This window comes from Cariama cristata, unplaced genomic scaffold (genome assembly GCF_000690535.1).
Source record: "Cariama cristata isolate BGI_N322 unplaced genomic scaffold, ASM69053v1 scaffold14301, whole genome shotgun sequence".
Lineage (NCBI taxonomy): Eukaryota > Metazoa > Chordata > Aves > Cariamiformes > Cariamidae > Cariama > Cariama cristata.
This window is the reverse complement of record NW_009601139.1, coordinates 2,483-23,992: the sequence shown is the minus strand read 5'-3', so window position 1 is coordinate 23,992 and position 21,510 is coordinate 2,483. Positions and strand designations below refer to the sequence as shown.

The window sequence follows — 21,510 nt, the reverse complement described above, 5'->3', positions numbered from 1 at the left end:
TCATCTCTAGCAAGTAAAAAGCAGATTTTATTCCATGAGCAACTCATATTTCTAAAGACATGCATGTCATAATACTATGCTTTCTTTGTCAAAAGAATAAAATGCTTATTTTTGGCCTTGAAATAAGTAAGAAACTAGGCATGTAAATGCAAGAGAACATACAGGAAAATGGAATAAACAACAGCAACAAAAATATAAAGAAGTCTCTTCTTACCACTGGATTAATTAGCATTAATAAACTAGGCCATAAATATTTTTGACAGGACAGGAAAGCAGGTCATTAGCATTGATGAGATGATATAAATGATCTTCCTAAGACATTTAGAGCAGACCCGCTCCAAATGATACTCATAGCTTGCAAATATACCACCAGTCAAATAGTTTACATCTAACATCCAGTGGGAAAATATACAGTATTTGCATACAAGACTGAGACTCCTTTTTGCTCCTCAAATCTAATGCAATTTTAAGAAGAATAAATTGCTAATAATTAAACAAACACTGAAACTAAAACCTTTTACTACTATAAAAATTGAAAATTAGGCACAAAAAAATAGAATTTTGCAAAGCCTTTTAAAATAGATTTTCTGTTGGAGGCACAACATAAACAATGATTTGCATCAGTGATTATCTTAATTAAACTGCTGTTTACATAAGTAACGTTGATTTACTTTAAGTGTTGTTTGGTGTCATTAGACCATTCATTTAATTGTGCAGATTTCCTTTAGCTGAAGTCTTCCCCCACCTTCAGGAGGCTGTGAACAGCACCTCTGTGGCAAGAAGTAAATCCAGAGAAAATTTAATACCATACAAGCTTTATACAAGTTTCCTTCTACAGTCATTATGGAGCACAGTTCAGCCCCTTACCCTATAGGAGCATGTGACCAGGATTTCACTCTTCAAGTTGGGTGTAGCCAAGCTTTCTGACCATGTTGTCTATTACAGACCTGGATGAAAATGCATACTGTGATCCTATGAAGGGACATGCGCCACCCCTGCTATACATCATGCTTTGAATATGTTAAGTAAAAAGAAACTACATTCTCTCCCTTTCTTTTTCTTTTTTTACGTTAGATTTCTCACTCAAGGAAAGCTCCCTCCTAATAATACAGTGAACACCTGGCTAATCTGGTCTTCACTAGATCATAAACTCAAGTCGAAAGAGGTACCATTGCTGAGAAACTGTAAGCTGAAAAAAACACCACGATAATTCTGAAATTAGCAGTGACAGATGTTCAGAACAGAAATCAAGATTACTGGCCATCACTACCCTCTGAATTTACTCTGTAGTAATGCTAGAAGGCGGCAAGCTTTGTTTGACAACATTTAACAGATTTACAGATGAGTTTAAAATTCCATCTTTCCAAGAAAACAGCTCAGCCACAAATGATTGTGTTTGTTCCAGCATGTCATCAGCCTGGATGATGGCAATGATCTACTCAAGCCTTAAAATCCATGGGAGCAGTACTGCCACACAAACAAATGCAAAGAGTTAGTACCTTCCATATGATTTTATTAAATGTTTTAATTTCTTAATTATGAGTGAAACTTGAGTTCCAAATTGAGGATGCCTAAGGAAAATAGGACTAATCTAAGAACCAAAGCTAGGGCAAAAAAGGCTCTACATTTTGGCTCCTCCAAAATTCCACTAGAAGGAAAAAAAAAAAAAGAAATCAGAAACCCTCTGTTTATAACCATGCATTTTTAGCTGATTATTTTTTTTTGAGAAAAGCAAAAAAGTAAAACAAAACACACAGCATGCAGTTGATTAGCTGCTGCCTTTAATTTCAGAAAGGGCTACCCAGGCCCTACTTGGTCAGGCAGAGCCAGACACCACTCACCCTCTGGGTTACCGAATGGCTTGAGAACACTCTAACAAAGTAACCCGCAGAGTTGCTTTCAGATTCTCCTCTTGAGAGGCTCTGAGCCGTTGACATAGATCTTCACCCTGCAGAGCAGTACATGACTCCAAATCTCTCTATTAATAGTTACTTGGAAACTCTGCTGTCATCGGACTTTGGCTACAATTGTGCTAATGTAGAGGATTCTGAAGGAGCAAGGAAATTAATACAGGAAAGCAGGACTTTTATAGGGATACCTACTGCCTTCAGGATCTTGACATGCAGAACAGGTGTTCTGCGTACAAGGTATATGGGAGCTGTCCAGCAGGGATTCCATAATGTCAGCGAAAAGCAGGTGCTGTGCCGTACCCACCCTGCTCATCCCTCCCAAAGCCTCACATGTGCCTGTGTCACTTTTTATTCTGTTTTAATTCCTTATGCTCTTTGCATCACAGAGTAACAAAAAGCCTTCCCTCATCTCTACAAAAGAAGATATTTCCTCTAGCAACAAAAAAAAAAACAAAAAACCTTTGCATGAATTTAAAGTTTCTGTTTAAACATGTTACATGCACAAAATATTAACCACAGACCTCAGCACTTAAATGGCCAGGACAAATTCTTAAAACTAAGAAAAGACTGGTCATACTGCGGAACAGCCACTAAGTATATTTACATACATTCATCTGAACTAGTATCACTGCAGATTTTCAACGACTAATTATTGGCAGTGGCAGGATAATTACTAGTGACTGGTGCATGTAAAGACTGGAACTCTTGGAAAAATTAAGAGACATGTATGGCATGATAAACTGATAAAATTATAACTTTTATTTCAATATTATAAGAAACATGAAAGGAAGGAGGGAAAAATAATCAAAACTCCATAAAGATGAGGAAAAATTAAACTAAAAAAATTTCTGAGCTATTAATCTTTCCTGATAATGAAGTGTTTCAGGATGACTTCTAAAACTCACTTTCATTTACATGCTTCATTTGTTTTAATCTGCGAGATAATTAGAGGAAAATCAAATCCACCTCCACAGCAGAATATTTACCTGAGATGCAGCTCGGACTTCTCAGTATTTCCTCTGTGTGTTCAAACTCAGTGTTATATATATATATTGTCAAGAGTTTACTTAGATTAATGTCCATTACTTAATTAGCATCAAAACTAGAGTCCACAATGTTTGCTGCTGGTTAGCTGTCAGAACAGGAATTCTTTCAGAATTTTTTTCAGAAGTATTACAATGGACAGGTAAACTACTGTCCAGCTTTCAATCTCCAGTCAACTATTTAGTTATTATCTTTGTCCTGCAAACAGAGGAATGATGCCATTTCTCTACAGTTACAGGTAGGAGTGTTTGGAGAGGGAAAGTGAGAGCCCATGTTAGAACTGGTTGAAATGCACTGAAACAAGTGAGAGGCAGGACACGAAGCAAAAGCACTGCAAAATCTTTGGTAGGGAACACAAGGCAAAAGCAACTAGTGCTCAGTTCCTCTCTCAAATGCTTCTACTTTGCTGTAAATCTCCACAGGTGATCAGAATGAGGTCCTTTACTTGAAGCTCACATTAAGATCGTGTCTGTCTTAAGAAGTTCCACGTACCATCCCCATTTCAATAAAAAGTACTTGGAAGCAGAAGGGGTAAACCTCAGCTGAAGGGGCGGGCAGCTGTCGCACATGAGTTCCTGTATATCCACACAAAAAGTCATCAGAATATTGCCCTTTGCAGCAAGAAACAGGATTAACTTACGGTGAAGACACGTACACATTCATCAACAAGATGCTCTGTTAACTAGATTATCCTGAAAAAAGAGCTGCAGCGCTGCTAAATTCTTTCTGTGAAGAGCCAATGGTTTATCTCATCACTGACTAATCCTGTTACAAATTATTTAGTACTCAAAATGTGTCAGAGAAGAATCCTCAGTTGAATGAGCGTTCCATACACATGGGTGTTCTCCAGGAATTTATTTGTAATTATCATTTGCCTTTTACCCATATCTAATATGTAGTTAATGAATGCCTGACATAACTTCAGGATAAAAAAAAAAAAGACAGGACTAGTTATGTAATTACAGGTTACAAAATTATCTTTTTTCAGCTCCATGCACTAAAGTAATCTTAAGGGTGAAGGTTGAGTACCGGCAACACACAGTATAGGTTGCTTTGCAAGACATTCAGTATACTGACCACAGCAACCTCAATGTGTGGCACCGCCTCTCAAAGAACAGTTTCATCTTATAATACTATTACAGTAATACAGAACTTGTAAGAATTATCAGTCGTGTCTTGTTCATGGGATTCTGTCTACAAAAGGACAGCAAATTTGCACTGGAAATTATTATAGAACATGAATAACATATTTAAGGTCACCACTAAGTGCCCAGAGAAGAACAAAATCGATACTCTAGGGACAAAAATCTTCCTTTCAAGTCTCCAAAGAACTGCTTAAAACAAGGTGTTTCATCAAAAACGAAGATGTCACTTCTCTCAGCCTGATCCTATCACAAGCATTTCTGTGCAAGCTGCTTGAGGCAGTTCCTCTCATTTCTAGATCATAGATTTAACTATGTTTATTATCACAGATCAAGGAAGCAATTTCCAAATACAATATTCATACTCTTCAGCTCCAATGAGGCAATTCATTCAGAGTAATTTGTGACTTTCAAGCAAATTAATACACAAATTTACAACTCATGACTGTTTTGAATAAAAAAAAGAGGTCTCAAGTAAAAGTACAAATAAATAAATCTGAGTTACTAAATTGTTTGCACCAGTTCTGAATCAAAGGTAAGATATTCCAGGGGAACTGATAAAGCCTGATTTACTACCAGTTTGCAGACCTTTTCAGTTCCTTGAGCTGGAGCACTCGCATGGCTCCTTCCACACTTCCACCATTCCTGCAAGAACGCAGCACGTGAAGCAGTCAGCGCTGAGCTATGAGACTACCATTTGGTGGACTTGCTGCTACTAAACAGAAAGTACAACAAATTGGTTTTCCCCCTCATCTTCCCCTGGCAGATCCACAAATCTGAATATTCTTTTTGTACCACACCACCAATTAATATCCTACAAGCTTTTTTGAAAGAGTTAACACTGTGGATGCAAAAGGAGTCACACAGACAGTTGGGAACTCATTGTCCTGGATAAACTAACATAATTGGGAAAAAATATTTCACTTTTATAATTATTGCAAGGCAGTGATGCAAAAAACAAAGTAAGTCAACACACTTACTGGATATCTTTTCTCTTTTTTTTCTGAGGATCCACTAGACGAAGAGTGTCTCTAATAACAGCTACTTTCACTTCTTCATCAACAGGGCTTGGGACATTTTCAAATACTCCAGGAGAAAGCTTTAAATTACAAAGGGATACAATTATTCAGTATAGAACTGAGGATTATTTATTCCACAGTTGCTCAAACTTCATGGATGTCATATATGTCTTAAATACACAATGATAGATTACAAAATACTTCTTACAGGATACACAAATACCTTAACATTTTCAGTATGATATTACAACAGTTTTAGGCAAGTTTCTCTAGTAATTTGAAATATTAAAAAAAAAGACTGTTGCCAATGTTACCATTTTATATTATGTATACAAACACAAAAAAAATTATTAGCAACCCCCTAAACACAATTAAGTCAACTGCAGGGTATGTTGAATAAATGTATTTATGACAAAGATGATGGAGAGCTTTCACAATTCCAGTAAGTCATATTTCTAGTGTACAAGATTAGCAATGATTTCAAAGTAGAAAATTACAGAGAACCTTGGAGTTTTCATATTAGCAGACAGCTTTCATCTATCAAACAAGGAACAAAGACCAGAAAACCAAGCCTAAACAATTTCATTCCAATATCACTATCACGTTGAGAGGGCTTACCTCTTGCTCATGTTCTATTCTCATGCTGGGGTTTGCATTTACTTCTAGTAACATGGGCTTCAAGTTTTTCATCAGGAGAATGTCAAATCCTAAAATCTGTGCATAACAAGCAATCTGTTACTTCAGTTCTACTCACACTCTTCTAGAAAATGCAGTGGTCATCCATATGTTAACATTCAGGAGGAAGAAACATTTGAGGGGCAAAAGAAAAATAACTGAAAAACACAGTATATTGCTGGATAATTACTGAAACCATTTGCCTTCGATACTAATGGCTATTTTCACATTACCCCCATCTCTAAATACTACACCTGCCAACACGAAATCTTAGCACCTATGACAAGCAAGTCTTAAAATTGCCATCATCGTAACTGCCTTAGGAAGCTGCAAAGCTTCATAGTTACAACATCTAGAAGATGGAGACTGGAGTGAATACTGCTACTAACGATTGATACCCATTGAAAATTCTCCATATATGTTTATGGCTAGTAGTAACACAGGTCAGGAGACTGAGATTTGTACGGTAAAACTTGGGTGAGGAGAACCTAAGCTCTGAGCTCACACAATGCTACTCAGTGTATGCATGACACCCAACCAGTGATCAGCAACATAACTAAAGCAAGCTTTTAGAAAAGGAATTAAACATCCAGAAAATTAATCTGTGACAGAAATAACTGCATTCCTGGCAGAAATTCCAACCTACCTGGAAGCAAGTTGGCCCAGGCTTTCCTGCTGGTATGTCAGACTGATAGTAAACTTTCAGTTCTGGTGTCAGTGCAATAATTGTTTTAATCACCAGTGAAATTATATCTGACCACAGCTTTTTCACATCAGCTCCTCTGGAAGACAGCCTGCACAGAATGCTTGAAAAAGTCCTCTTGCTGCCAGTGTTCACGTTGTCAGAATGGATGAAATTGCCGCTATGGATATTTAGTGAATAGTTGGTTAAGTGCATAAAAACCTGGTGCAAATTTTTTAGAGTGGGTTCTTGATAGGGCTTTGTACAAAATCTAGAAAGTCCATCTTTGGCTATATAAATCTCTAAGGGTTCTAAAGATTTCAGTAAGACATAAAGACGAATATCAAATTTCAGTTTGTCAACAAGCAGTGGTTTGCAAATATATTCCTGGACCACAGCTGGCCGGTTCTGGATGCTTCCCGTCAGTCTGATGTCACTTGGGTCTTTAATGAGGTAGATTCCATCCCCCTGGCACCCTCCATCAGGTTTTACAATAAAAGTGGGCTTCCAGGATGGATCACTGTCTTTCATCATACGAACCTAGAAGGAAAAGAATTACACTGAAAGACACGGGGCGGGGGCGGGGGGGACGGGAAGAAGGGCTTACACTACGAAAGCCAACGAACCGCATTCATAAACAAAAATAAATAAAAATAACGTGATCACATCACTATAGTAGTAAACACCGTGCAAAAAAGGTAGAAGATAAACAGTGCTGACAAGCACAAAGACAAACAAAAAGCATGAGTAGGGAATTACTAGTACAGATAAAAGGTTGTTTTATTTAACAAGCTGTTGTATAAATGATTTCAGGAACTACCTTTTAATGTTATGTACCAGTTTACAGAATGAAATGCTCTATATCTCCCAAGATCCATTTTATTAGTCACTAATGTATCTGAAACTGCAAAGCTAAACTTTCGTGCTGCATTCTGAACAACTACTGACAAAAATAATCATTAACCTAAGGAAAGGCACCTTATTTATTAAGATATGAACGCAGATGAACAGTACTGAAAGAAGGGAAGATAAAGTAAAAAATTGGCACTGATAATACCTTTTTTCATCACTGAATATTTTTCACAATCAGATAGCCAGTGTTAGTAAAACTAGGGAATATTGAGCCATGTACAGATATTAAGCAAATACCACAAATTTAGTGAACAAAGCCTACAGTTTATTCCTCAGTTGCTACCTACCACCATTCCTCAAAATGACGGGGTTTCTAAATTATACCAGAATTCCCTCAGGCCTGATGTGCAATTACTACCTTCCTATCCAATGCAAGATAAAGAAAATTCTATCATGATTTCAACAACTCTTCTCCGTGGCTTTGATCTGTATTTGGAAGATCTGTTCATAGCACATGACAATTCAGATGCTTTCTTTAGATGTACCTAGTGTGAAATCAGGAAAGGGAAGAAAGTTGATGGAGAGTTTGATGGTGCCTCATACCAAATCAAAACCTTTGGATAAATCTACAAAGCACTCCATGCCTGACCCGTCGTTTCCTCAAGCTGCTGCACACGTTCAGTCTGTGGCCAGACGTCCACCACTGCTGCGCTGGCTCAGCGTGAAACAGTGCGCTCTGGCGTACGAGCTCACAAACGGCCGACACCAACATCTATGCAGCATAATCAATTTTAATATGCAAAAATGCTCAGAAAAGTCACTACACAAGACACATTTCACTTCTTTCACAGAGAGCTGCTTCCAGTTTGCAGATTTCTTAAAAGGTTATGACAAATGTCTTTCTTTACTGCTAACAGTAAATCAATAGAATCATTCTGGAAAACACTTTTTCCAAGAGACACACACTGACAATTGAACTTACTACGTATGGGGTGATGGAAAATGCCCCCACCAGAAAGGAAATAGCAGGTAAGAAATTTTGACACCTACTAACATTCTGTGTATAAAGATCATCAAGACACAGAAACAAGAAAAGAAAAAAAAGGGGAAAAAAAAAAAAAGGAAAGGTTAGCAAACCAGTACCTTTCGGTACCAGTTTCTTTCCATTATTTGTAGTGTCTTGCCATGAAAGATCTCTGTTTGTTGAAGTCAACTTCAATACTTTGCAAGAATGTCGCTGGAGGACTGTATGACCTGTTTCTGTGTTGTTTACAGCAGCACAGACCTCAATATTCGGGTATCCAGTTCTCTTGCTGCTTTGCAGATACCCATGAGTACAGTACAAGCCATTATACCCATATCTTGGGGTTTTTTCCACAGTGTGCCCTAGATTCTTGGGGCATATAAGGGAAATGGCTTACCACAAATAGAAATCATGGTAACCTAACTGTCCTACAGAATCTCAGATGTGGTCTTAGTAAGACGAAACACAAGAGTAAATTACAGAGAACTATAGGGTCATAGAGAGGTGTCTGCATCCTCACACAGAAAGTGAGAATAATAAAAATTAAAAAAAAGTTCTGAAACTCAGATCTAGATCCAAATGTCGCAAATTCAAAAGGCACTTGAATCTGAACTTTTTGCTCAATCCCACTGCCATGTCTACATACTGACATCAGCAGCTTGATTGCTGGGGCATAAACAGGGCTTGGCACTATAACAGACAACAGCCTTTTATAGCAGCTAGCTTCTTGGAAGCAACAATAAATATCTTCGGAGTTTTTGGTTTTAACAAACTAATAGGAGTTATATAAAGAAGCAAAAATTTTAAAAAAATTTTTAAAAAAGGAAATGCCCATTTTTCTTTCCTAAAGAATCAGTTATTTTAACTGTGAGAAAATTAGATAATCCCACCTGGAACAGATTGTTAACAGTTGGCAGTCCAAAACTTTATTATTGCAATAAGGTTTTTTTGGCCTTTGAACATGTTATACCGATACATTCATTTAGCAGGGAATGTTTGGAGGCTAATGTCATTCCCCACTGGATACAGTGAGCCAGAATTAAACACGGCACCAATAACTAACCGCTGGATTCAAATCTGCACTTTTGTAAACAGCATATATTCACTCAAAACTCTCTCAAAAAAGAAAAAAAAAACACCACAGTATCGCTAGGGAATCTTTTTACACCAAATAAAAGAGCAATTACACCATCTAAATTGCCTACAAAGCTCACATTCTCAAGAAGCAAACCTAAACTTTGCAAGCTTCAACGCATTTTATTTGAGGACAAAAAAAAAAACAAATCAGGAAAACAGTAACTAGGTCATTGTAAGGGCCTGACTCATCTGCTGAATATCAGATCTTTCATGTTACATGCATATCTCCCACTGCCTAAATAAATTTTAGCTTATTTATTACTTGTATAGCAAAAGTAAAAACTGCAGAGATTTGGATGCCTCAATTAGTGCAAGTGAAATTGAGACAGAAAGAGAGGAAGTCAGGAAGGATTTAGAGTTATCCTAGATGAATTTTTAAAACTATTCATAAAATCTGGCACATTTTACAACATGTAGCAAGGAAGGAATATGAGTATGTTTAAGTCAGTGAGTTAACATGTCTCAGCCATCGGAAGCATAGGAAGAAAAAAGCAGCTACCAGAGGTACAGGCTGACTGAAGACCCATCTGCCGTCCCTCCAAACCCCGTCAGCACCAGTGGTGCTCACGCTATCGAAGTTGTTTGGTGAGTGAGAACGTAGTGATCCAACTGGCACATACCAGCAACAAAAAGAAAACCCAGGGGAAGTGGTGTTAAGTGGCAACTGGTTTGGAGGTCAAGGACTGAGCAAGCAGTGGAAAATGAACTGCTGCGTTACCCTCTCGGGCAGCCCTTCAAGTTCATGGCAAACCAATAGGACTCCAGTGAGAAAGCCTCCGTAGCTCCCCCAGCTCTGTCGCTGTTCTCTGCGTGTGGATAAAAGTCCTTACCGGGGTAAATACAGCAGCACTGCATTCACAAATACTTAGGAGGAAAGAAATTGTTACAGCACAAATTGTAATTTATCAAAATGCAACTATAAAATCCAGGTTGCAATGAATAGATACTGAAGGACTGTAGCTTATGAAACTCCTCACAGCACTGGCACAGGGAGCCTTAACAAAGAATGCAGCTAAAGAAAACGCTGGATGCAGGTTAACACTTTTATCAGCTACTCATGGGATTCGGAAGAATAAAGCACTATAAATCTCTTCTTTTCAAAACAGAGGGATGTCACAGTACAGATCACTTTTCCTGCATTCACACGTTGTACATCACCAGACCTGCAGCTGCTATTCTTTCCATTCAGCCACACACGTGCCAAATGAAGTCGGTGATGTGGTTTTACACAGGCCTGCAGCTCACCAGCCACAACTGGAGATTGACTTTAAGAAGCCTGAAGTTACAAGGTAAGTAAGGGGGGAAAAAAAAAAAAAAAAAAAAAAAAAAAAAAAAATCAACTGCCATCATCAGCCCTGGCGCTGCAGAACGAAAGAGAAAAAATTAGCACACAGGAAAAGGCTGAGCACCGGTCAGATCATAGACTCATTATGGTTGGAAGAGACCTCAACGATCATCAAGTCCAACCGTATACCTGACGCCACCATGTCCACTAAACCATGTCTTGAAGCACCACATCCAAACGTTTTTTGAACACCTCCAGGGACGATGACTCCACCACCTCCCTGGGGAGCCCGTTCCAATGCTTAACAACTCGAACAGTGAAGAAGTTCTTTCTAATGTCGAGCCTGAGATCATCGTGATTTTCGGACAGCATTAGGCTGCTGACCCACATGAGAGGTGCAGCTCTGCTAGCGGCAACTTTCCCAAGGCCTGAAGGACTTCTGCCTCCATCCTGTCCAGTTACTTATGCCACTCAGAATCACACTGCTAAAAGTCTTCCTACTAACTACAGCAGAAATCCAAGATTAATTATTTAGACCAGGATTTTTCTCACGGACAAGTGTCACACTAACTCAATGAACAATCCTTCCTTAATATAGGTCACTTTGAGGGATAAAATGCCACAACGGAGATCAGGCTTACATAAACGGTGTGTGGATATATAGGTCCAAGTAGATCAGCAAGCCTAGATGTGCAAAGAAGAAAAGTAGGATTTATGCCCTAGTCTTTTTATCACTAAAGAATAATCTTCCCCTGACGTGACATTACTCTGCATACTAGAAGAGCTTCTCTGGTTCATTATTGTTAAAGTCAGCACCCCAGAAAAATACTTGGTTAATCTTAAACCTCCATGACAAAACATACCCTACCATGACTCTAGGTGTACATATGAAGCATCAATCATGGTCTACTAGGGCAGAAAGTAATAAAGAACCTCTATGAAACCAGCCGGGGCAATCTGCCTCCCATTTCCATGTCTGTTGTTCATGCCTCAGGCTACCTCTGCTCTGCTACAGCAGCACCTTTTCAAAAAAAAAAAAAAAACAAAACACAAAAAACACGTAACGAAAAAAAAAAAAAAAAAAAAACAAACACATAACACTTTATGTGGACTATTGTTAAAGATGCAACAGCAACCTGGTTTTGAAGTGCTGCATTTTAACAATCACTGGTCTCATAGATCTTATACTTAACTCTTTCCATTTAGCTGAAAAGGATATTATTTTCTCCATCATTTTCTAGTCCATTTTTTTTATGGTCTAGAAGGCCTGGATATTATTCAGGTCTTCTAGTCTACCAAAAATTACACATGGCAGATGAACAGAGGATGGTGGGGAAAGGCGGGAATAGTAATCCAGAGTCAGTCTGTTCTTCAGCAGATTGACAGTCTTGAAGAAAGCAGATGGTTTCTTGATCTTCAAGGAAATTCCTGACAGTCATCTTCAAATTCTCTACAATCCCCTCAACTATATTCTTGCAAATTCTCATTATGAGGCGGCTTGTCCAGACTTAGACAATGCAGTCACATAGGAAAATTAGTTCTTAAGAAATTAGATATTTCTGTGAACTTAGCTTGACAGAAGGAAATTATCTTTAAAAACATGTTAACTGTTGGCAGTCAACAGCAAGAGGAGAGTATGATGTCTAATGGTATGAAAATCTGATTCAGTTGCAGGTTTGCCTTTCAAGAAGGAACAGAGGCTGAACAAATATAGTGTTCTGAAAAAAAATGCATATAATGGACTATAAGATTTGACAGCACAAAGACTAGAATATTCATGTCTATGCCTAAGAGGTATCCAAAAGCTGAAAACCTGATTAAACTACCAAAAAAATGCTGTGCTGCAAATCAGACTGTCCAAATTAGATTCTTATTAAAAATTAATCATACTAGGCCTATTCATCATCCTCACAGACAACACAAAGAAGGCAATATGAGAGCAATCAAGGTCCTGGTTTGAATCCCAAGCTAGTTACTTTTCAGAAATTCTAATTTCCTATTAGAAATAAGTTCTTAGCACACAGATTCCAACAGATTCTTCTCTGTTAGTGAAGGGGTGACTACCGTAGCACCTGAGACTTGCTTATCTGTAATTCAGCTTCCGTTACTGTGACATGTTAGTACAAAATGTTTTAGGAGACAAAAAATAGGTGAATATAGAAAATAGCTAAATATATATTAACTTAGTAAAATTAACTTTTAAGCCCTTGTTAACAATACCTATCACTGTTTCATTTCAATACAAACGACACTAACAAAACCACCATTTTGTTGGTGTTTCCCCAATATGAAGCTCATCCACAACAAATTCAAGAGTGCAGCTTTCTCATCAATTATGGCTTTTGAAGCACAGAAGATTAGCATCAGATTAGCTGCAGTGTTTTCTACCTGGATTTAGGGATAGGGGAGAGTGGGAAAAGCTGACAGTGTTTGATTTAGTTATTGATACAAATGTATGATATAAGTTCATGATCATCTCTACAGAAGTGATGCACAATAAGAATATTTGAGAAAGAAATTGTTTTGAGAGGTTGTAGTTCTTCAGGAGGAGGCAGGGAGATTTAAATTCTCACAGAGTTTCTTCTTTCAGTAGTCATTTCTGTTACAGGTAAAGTCTCATAGGTGTTCACTTCTCAGTCCAGGCCTTCGTGACAAAATCCAATACTACAAACAGCACTTCTCATGTCTAATCTATACCTACACTAACATAGAATTTGTGACTTTTGGTAATTAACTGTGCCCTAAAGGACCTGAATAGTAGTAATAGTGAAGGTACAGCAACATGAATTTCAGCATGACACATCCAGAGCTACGTACGTAGTAGCTGCAGCCCAGGACAATACAGCTTCACTTCCAGAAGTCACAGAGACGACTAAATCATCTTTTGCTCAGATAAATGCACACACATGGCATTCAGATACTCAAGTGTATGCCAGCTCCTATATGGGTATGTCTATCATGCAGGCACCGCCAATACTGTAGTGTCCTTGTTTGTGAACAAGCCGAAATTTCAGTCTCAGAGAGCTGACATTCGCAGCAGCATTAGGGTGCCTTGGCTGTACAGCGAAATAAAGCCGTATATGAACAAATAAACAGCAGAAAAGATGGGAGAGTTCCTACTAAGAACTCACAAAACTGCAAGTGAAAAGTGTTCTGAACCATTTATGGTTCATAGTAGATCTGGAATTTTCTGGTTTGTATTTTTTATTGTTTTGGAGGGTTACATTACAAACTTGTGTTAAGTAGCACATAAACTCTTACAACATAAAATACAATGTTTGATAACAAGAACTATGCTTTTCTCAAACACAGATGGAAGAACATATGCAAAGGAAACTCCTCGGAGTGTGTTACCGGACATCTGTTACTCTTGGAACAAACCCCGAACCGTTCTCGCTCCAGCCCCCGTTCAACCGGAGACAAGCCTTCATTTGCAGCGCCCCCTGCCGACAGCGTGCGGCCCGCCCGGAACCCCAGGGCACCGTTTGGGAAGTCCGTGCCCAAGTCATCTGCCCTTACCGACCTGTCACTGCTAAACTGACTGGATAACTTACGCTGCTTGTTCAAACGGGGCTTAAGTCTAACGCAATAAGGCTGAAGTACTGTTGGGATTTGATCCCTTTTTGCTGTTACTAGCAGTGCCGCGGCAGTGACCCAGCACACCGGCAGAGTATGTATTAAAAGATGTTCATGGATTTAATCGAATTGTGGATATGGTAATTATCTAAAAAGTAACACATAGTATAGAAGTCGATTAAAGTCCATACCTTTTTCTCTCGCTTTTCCAAGCGGAGGATACTGTAGAATACAAGAATGTACTGGGCAAGTCGGACAGGGTTAAAACAAACACATACAATATTTTTTAAAATATTTGTAGTAACAGAACCAAACACCAACACACTGCACCAGGTTTTGTTTTTTTTTTTTTCAAAAAAAGCTGAAAAAGAATGGCATTTTACAACATTCTGAATATTTAAACAATGCAACAGTCTGACAAGAGACTGAAACAATTATTCACGAAGATGCGAGTATATTTAACAACACACAGTACAAAACGCTCTTTTGAAAGATTTGGCTAGAACAGGCCAGATTGACTAAAAAGACTTCAGTGACAATGAACCTGGTGAAGTACCACACTACTGGAACCTCCTCAGCACTTTCAAACTCAGTAGAATATGCAGAGAAAGGGCTTATGGTTCTACTATGTTTAATTTTCAGACATCTCTCCTTGCATTGCAGAGAAGCAAAATTGTTTCTAAGTTTATTCTAGAACATAACGAACAAAACCAGTTCATCCAGACTATGTCTGATCTCAGGTAAATTGAAAAAGATGTCATCCACAGCACCCACGTGTTATTTTAAACAACATGGTAGGTATGAAACACTAAAGAATGACATGGCAACAACATCCAACAAGTTATACTATTCTGAGAGTAAAAGTAATCTACCTCAGCCACAAAGAGGGGAAATTCCTCTGGCAGGATCCAGGATCGAGGATAGAAGTTATATTCAAGAGGAAATAGATCTTGCATTGTTCGCACTGCTCGACTCAGTGTAATTTTACGCACCATCTCTGTCATGCCTGGGAAAAGAATAAACAGTGTCTAAAAGTGATGAAAAATCCACTGAAGTCTCATCCTAAAAGTAAATTGTTACGTCATTACTCACCCTACTGGTAAGGCACTCTATTCATTGCTTTCAATAAAGGTGAAAACCTTTTAAAATTTAAAATCTCACAAAACATTTGTAGCATTCCCCTGCCATATTTCATATTGTATGTATTACTGTATCATATTAGAAAAAAATTAATTATCAAAATACAGCTCAGAATAATAGAGAGAAAGCTTTAGTGAAATAGTAACTACTGTCTTTGCCATAATCCAAAATTATTGCCCTAGCCTGCTATTGTTCCAGAAATGGGTAAAAATGTCATTTAAATATAATCAACCACTTTGTGTTTACTTTGCATTCATTTAAGTAATGACCTCAAAGAATAGGTTATTTTGTGAGCAAACTTAGCTGCTTTTCTGCAGCTTTCAATCTCACGCTTGGATCGTGCCATGTCCAGATCTGTGTGAGCTCCGGTAGAAGCTTTTCGCAAGGCTGGGGCATCCAGGGTTACTCTCGTGTTGTTTATATGCTTTCGGATATTACAGTTCATCAGGTTCATGCTGCTGCTTCTTTCTCAGCAAGAACATCATCTCTGGGCTGCTTTCCTACACGGTCAGCAAATTTTCACAAAACCTACAGACTACTGAGTTCCTGTGAATGCAAACCTCTGTCGAGTGCAGTTGACTTCGGCCAGGAGGTTCCAAAGGTACAAGGACAGAAAGTGGAATATACACACACATTTGCTCAAGTCTTATTTCCATTGGGAACATGACCAAAAAAGCTATTTTTATGGAAAAGTTTCTAGTCTTCCTGAGGACCAACTCTTTCAGGTTCTTTGAATCTCTCACAAGTAACAAAGAAAAGCACCAAGATTTCTTCAAGAGAAAGAATTTAGTAAAACCCAGCATCAAGTTAGTGCAACATTCCTGGAAATCAGGTCTAGTTCTGAAGGACTCTGGTTTTGACTACTGTGCCGGCCACTTGCGTACCATGTAGAAGCCAGAATACAGAGGGTAATATTCATCTAACACAGATTTGAACCAGCAGAAAAATACACCATCCGATACTTGAATGTGAACTTCCCACAGGCAGGAGAAAGTCAGGGTACATAAAGCATAAAGTTTGATATCTGAGGGCTCTTATTCTCACAGCATACCAACAGCAGCAATAAATCTGAAGTAAAGGGCTTAGATAGGTCAATACCTAAGCTCTTAGCTCTTATTTAGAGAGATCTCAACAGGGATTAAATAAGAAGAAAGGCAGCTTAAAAAAAAGTAGAAAAGTCATCATAAGATGAGCGCTGACATGAACTCTTCAATATTAAAAACTCCATTTGAGGAACTCTGCCTCGAGCTTCTCCCTGAGATAGGCCAGGGTACAAAACAAAACAGATGTCTTTCAACTTTGATCAAAACCAAAGATACAGCACTGTTATCAATGCTAGATAACAGACAATAATTGCATACTTCACTTAAATTACAGCCTAACACTCTTATTCTTCCTAAATTCATACTTATGAAGTATTCCTTTCATCAAAAAGACTTTCTCTCCAAAACAAATTCCAGTTCAGAAATCGTTCAAGACACCCAATCTGATATTCTTACCCTCTAAGCAGAAATCACCTACCAAAAAAGGTAATATAGTAAAAATACTATCAACTGATTAGGCAGATAATTCACATTAAAAAAAAAAACAGTAAAACACAGAAACAGTTAAAATAATCATGATTTTAAAGCATTTGTTTAAACTAGAAACAGAAGTAAGGTACCTGGAAACTTGTTGACTTGACCTGAGAATATATTATTATCATGAAATGATACCCCATGCCAATAGATATCGCACGGCAAGCGTCTGCCAAAAGGAAACTGGAAAAGAGATAGGAGACAAGTTTTGAAGCAATCTGGCAACACCCATTCAGTCCTTACTTTTCTAAATGCTCATATTGAGCATAAACCATTCAAGAACAGTTTTCTGACTGTCAAAAGAAAACATGCTCCATATTTTGGTTGCAAAACTAAGAATATTTCAATCAGTTCAAGACTCTAAAGATAAAGATGTTAACAAACTGGGAAAGGTTTCCAGAAACTAAACACAAATGACTGAGAGGCATGATTTGGACTGAGAAACTCTGACCTTGTTATCAACCACAATTAAGGCATGACTCATTTGTAATTTAAAATACTATTACAGGGAATAAAACTTCATTAAGCAGCACTTAATTCCAGCACATGAAGGCACAGGAATAGCAAGTGCTACAGCTGGGAAGTAAACAAACTCTGACAAGGTTTTGGGTTGGTTTTTTTTTTCCTCCCCAGTTTAAGGGGTGATAAGCAACTACCAAAGGAAAAAAGCACTAAAGGTCATGGAGGAATTGTCATTACTGGCAGCTACTAAACCACCTCCTATTCTTAAAAAGATCACCATTTAATGCCAAAAGTCCCATGCCCTACATTTATGCTCCCCCTCTGCAGCTTGGTAACCAACACCGCTTTCCAGATCGCACCCATACCCGTGGTGGTCCTTCACCCCCAACCCTGCGGCATCTCCATCTGCTCCCAGTCTCGCATGAGCATGAAACATTTCTGCTCCCTAGTACTTCATTTCAGGGAAGGCATATCGTTAGTAATATTGTTGTAAATTAATATTAAGTTGTAACTGCAAAGCACTTTCTGAGTAAGCTGATTTATATTCATGTCCAAGCTGCAATAAATTTAAAATGGATATTCAAAGCAAGACATTTAAGTGAAATAACTGTATTATTCATTTTTATATATTCAGTTATATGTATTAATGTATACAGTATTAATTCCTTTCTGATAGTAATAGCCTGTAATTAAAAGAGAAGCCTGCAATTCAATTAATCGTTTGTTGAACATATATATTTCAACTATTAAGAACTAAGGCAATTATTTCAACAACATTAAGCATTCCAGCTTCTTTTCCCATTCACACAAGATTTCACCATAAATCGGAAAACTCTATAGTTTGCTTTCTATTATCAAAAAGATTAACCTCTTTTTAAGCAGACCAAGGAGCTCTGAAACAGCACTGCCAATTACTGATAGCAACTGTTTCTAATAGTAGTAAAGTGGTTTAAAAAAAAAAAAGCTACCAGCAATAAGAACAAAAGCCCCATGAATTAGCAGCACCAACAATCCAAAGCAAAAAAAAAATTACTAAGTTAAAAATCAAATATTTGTAACCATGCTATAATAATAAATAATTCATTTTGTGTAAAAAAAAAAGGTACTCTTCTTTCTCAGACTTGTGCTCTTAGAGACAGTCCCATCTAGCAAACCAAAAAAAAATTTCATCTGCAATTCCATGTAGATGCCATTTAAATACCGTATCGAATACATTCACAGAAATCATCTCTAATATTAGGCCACATCTTTTTCAAATAAATATGCTATATTTGTGACCACAGCATTTTTAGGACGCACTTGTATTAAACATCTACCACCTTTACCACCCAATGGCTCGGTACCACTTACTTATTGAAAGAACCACAGTATTTTGAGGAACCTACTTGTTCTTTGCTCCAAATGTAATTTTCCTTGCTTTAAAAATTTCTTTAAGCACTGGATTTTTTTCAATATGACAGAGAAAATAATCTCATAAAGCTTTTGAGTGAATTACTTTATTTGCTACTTTAATTAAAATTCCAGTTTCCTCAGTAAATAGCCTTGAAAAATTAATTTAAAATGCTAATGGAGCAATGTATCCTTTCTCTGTTTCCTTACTCATAGGGATGCGATTCCCAATTTAACAGAGCCAGTGAATTCTTCACTTATTTCATTATTATTCAGACTGCAAAATCTGGTTCTGTACAAGTGAAAATTAATTCTGTTAGGCTCTGAAAGACAATCAGTGGCCTTCACCTCTCTCCACAGGTATATCCAGAATACAGATGCCGTATTAGGTCTCCGAACGCCCTTCCCACTAAAACCTCAACAATTTATTTATTTATTTATTTAATGAAATTGAAATGAGAGGAATGAAATTTGCATGTATATAACACCTTTCATCTACAGAGGATATCAAAGCACTTTACAAACACTGCACAGAAATCATTTCATAACAGATGGAAGAGTGAGCAGCTCTGGACTGGAAAATGGAAGCATCGTACCCCCGCATCAGCAATTCGGATAGCATGGCAACTTCCCTACTCCTGACAAATCAAGATTATTTGGATTTATCCAACAACAGGATCAAACTCACCTCCTGAATGAGCTGGGAAGGATTCTTTATCATCTGCACTATACTTTTGCATAAGAATAGTGTTTGGAAAGGAACAAACAAATTGGACTATTTGGCTCCCTCTGGCAGAGCCAGGCAGACATAAGTTAGTCTTACTGTGGTAGAAGAGGCCTTTCCACCACCTCCCAAGCTCCCGGTGCCGGGGCACTAGCTAAAAAGAAAGATGGACAATTGAAGGAGTCTGCTGTTCTCATCATAACTTCTGTCTTTGGCTACCTTGCGTCAGCTGGAATAGCCTCAGGTCGGCCCCAACCAGCGCCAAGCCAAGGCGCTCACAGCCACGGGGGGATGGAGATCGTAAATGCGCCTGGAGCCGTCCTTGCCGCCGTGTGCCTGTCCTGTGCAGAAAAACCAAGGGTCTGGTCCTAGGACCAGTCACTGCATGCAACTTTCAGGTTGCAATCAATTTACTAACTCTTCGAACAATTTATTTATAATCTTTTTTTTTTTTCCTCCAGAGTTGGGGGGCGTTCGTCAGAACAAATAAACAAGGAGCCACAAAGAGAACAGAATTGTTTCCGCAACTTTGACACAATTAATAATCCATCATAGTCAAATTTGTCTGACAGGTCATTTCTACCTTTTGATTAGAAGCCAATAATTTAAGTTGTCTCAGGGGTCACATCAGTCTGTTCCATCACATTTAATGACAAGTTAAATGATTCTTGTCTTCTAGTCAGCTTCTCCCAGCATAAAATTTCAACCTATTTCTACGCCTCCGTGCAGCTACTGAACAGCGAGACAAATGAAACGCTTAATGCTGGGATATTTGATGCTCAAGACATCTGCTTCTTCTATTTTCCTGGTAATTGAAAGCTAGCCAAAGAAATAATTTATTAAGTGATGAATAAACTCAGGATGCAAGCTCAATTTGTGCCTATTATTTCATTTGGCATATCATGTTCATTTAAAGAATCTGACACACTAAATCAGATAATCCAATCTAGTAATGGGAGTAATTGCTTCACTGGCATGCACATTAAAATTCTGCAATGCTTTTTAAAAGGTCCACTCCTCTGCCTCACTCCAGACAGGGCTATCATGGTTGATAATTTAATTTACTCAAAATTCCCACAGTTGAAAAAAAAGTTGGGTTTTTTTTTCTACCTTTTGCTTCTGATAACAGAATCTCAATAGTCAAATTGCTCTCTTGGACTCTTTCACCTCTTCCTCATGTTTCAGTGCCATGGCTAATACTGGTGAGCAATTCATTCTACATTTAGAGTATTATTCTTTTTTTTTTTGTCTTATAATGGCATTTACCATATGTTAGTTTACTGAAATGAACTACTACCATGTGGACAACTCTGTAATCACATGGGGCATTATGTCTTACTTCTACAAATTACCAGGGAGCATATTGCAATAATAGATTATTACTAAAACAAAGCTCTCCTTGCTGTACTTACCGACTTGCCAGGAAATTTCATAACGTACAACTTAAACCAAAAAACAAACCAAAACAAAAGCCTATATGGCATTGCAATAAAGCTATCCATTAGGTAGAAAAAGTTATCAATAAAGAGGAGTCTGCTTTAAAAAGCCTATTATAATGTCTCCTGCCCAACAAAATATTCAAGCCAATATATCCAGCAGCAAACACAGAGAAGAACAGAAACAAAACAAAAGCGGTAATGGGAAAAAATGTAAAAGAAGTGGTGAGGGGGAAGAAGGATCAAATATACTAAATCAAAGCCCAAGATGCAATCACCTTGAAAAGTATTACACGAGGGATGACAGTAGAATACCAGCCCCTGAAACACCAGTATTTAAAACATATGCATTTCATTACTACTTCTAAGATTTTTTTTTTTTTAATATTATTTTTATGGATCCTGCAAGAAACAACATACGTGTTCCCTCTGCTGG

The 21,510-nt window shown here is 37.9% G+C and overlaps 1 protein-coding gene across 1 annotated transcript in view; it reads right to left on the bottom strand.

Moving 5' to 3' along the window:
• Nucleotides 1-17,246, bottom strand: part of TTLL11 (tubulin tyrosine ligase-like family, member 11) — a gene marked incomplete at its 5' end in the record, with an annotated part of 44,412 nt that extends 27,166 nt beyond the window's left edge. Inside the window, 5 exons of the mRNA XM_009710346.1 lie at nt 5,077-5,195; nt 5,734-5,829; nt 6,437-7,012; nt 15,219-15,352; nt 17,150-17,246. Of these exons, the coding sequence (XP_009708648.1) occupies nt 5,077-5,195; nt 5,734-5,829; nt 6,437-7,012; nt 15,219-15,352; nt 17,150-17,246 (1,022 nt within the window). The remainder of the gene's footprint in view (nt 1-5,076; nt 5,196-5,733; nt 5,830-6,436; nt 7,013-15,218; nt 15,353-17,149) is intronic.
• Between the last annotated feature and the right edge of the window lie 4,264 nt (nt 17,247-21,510).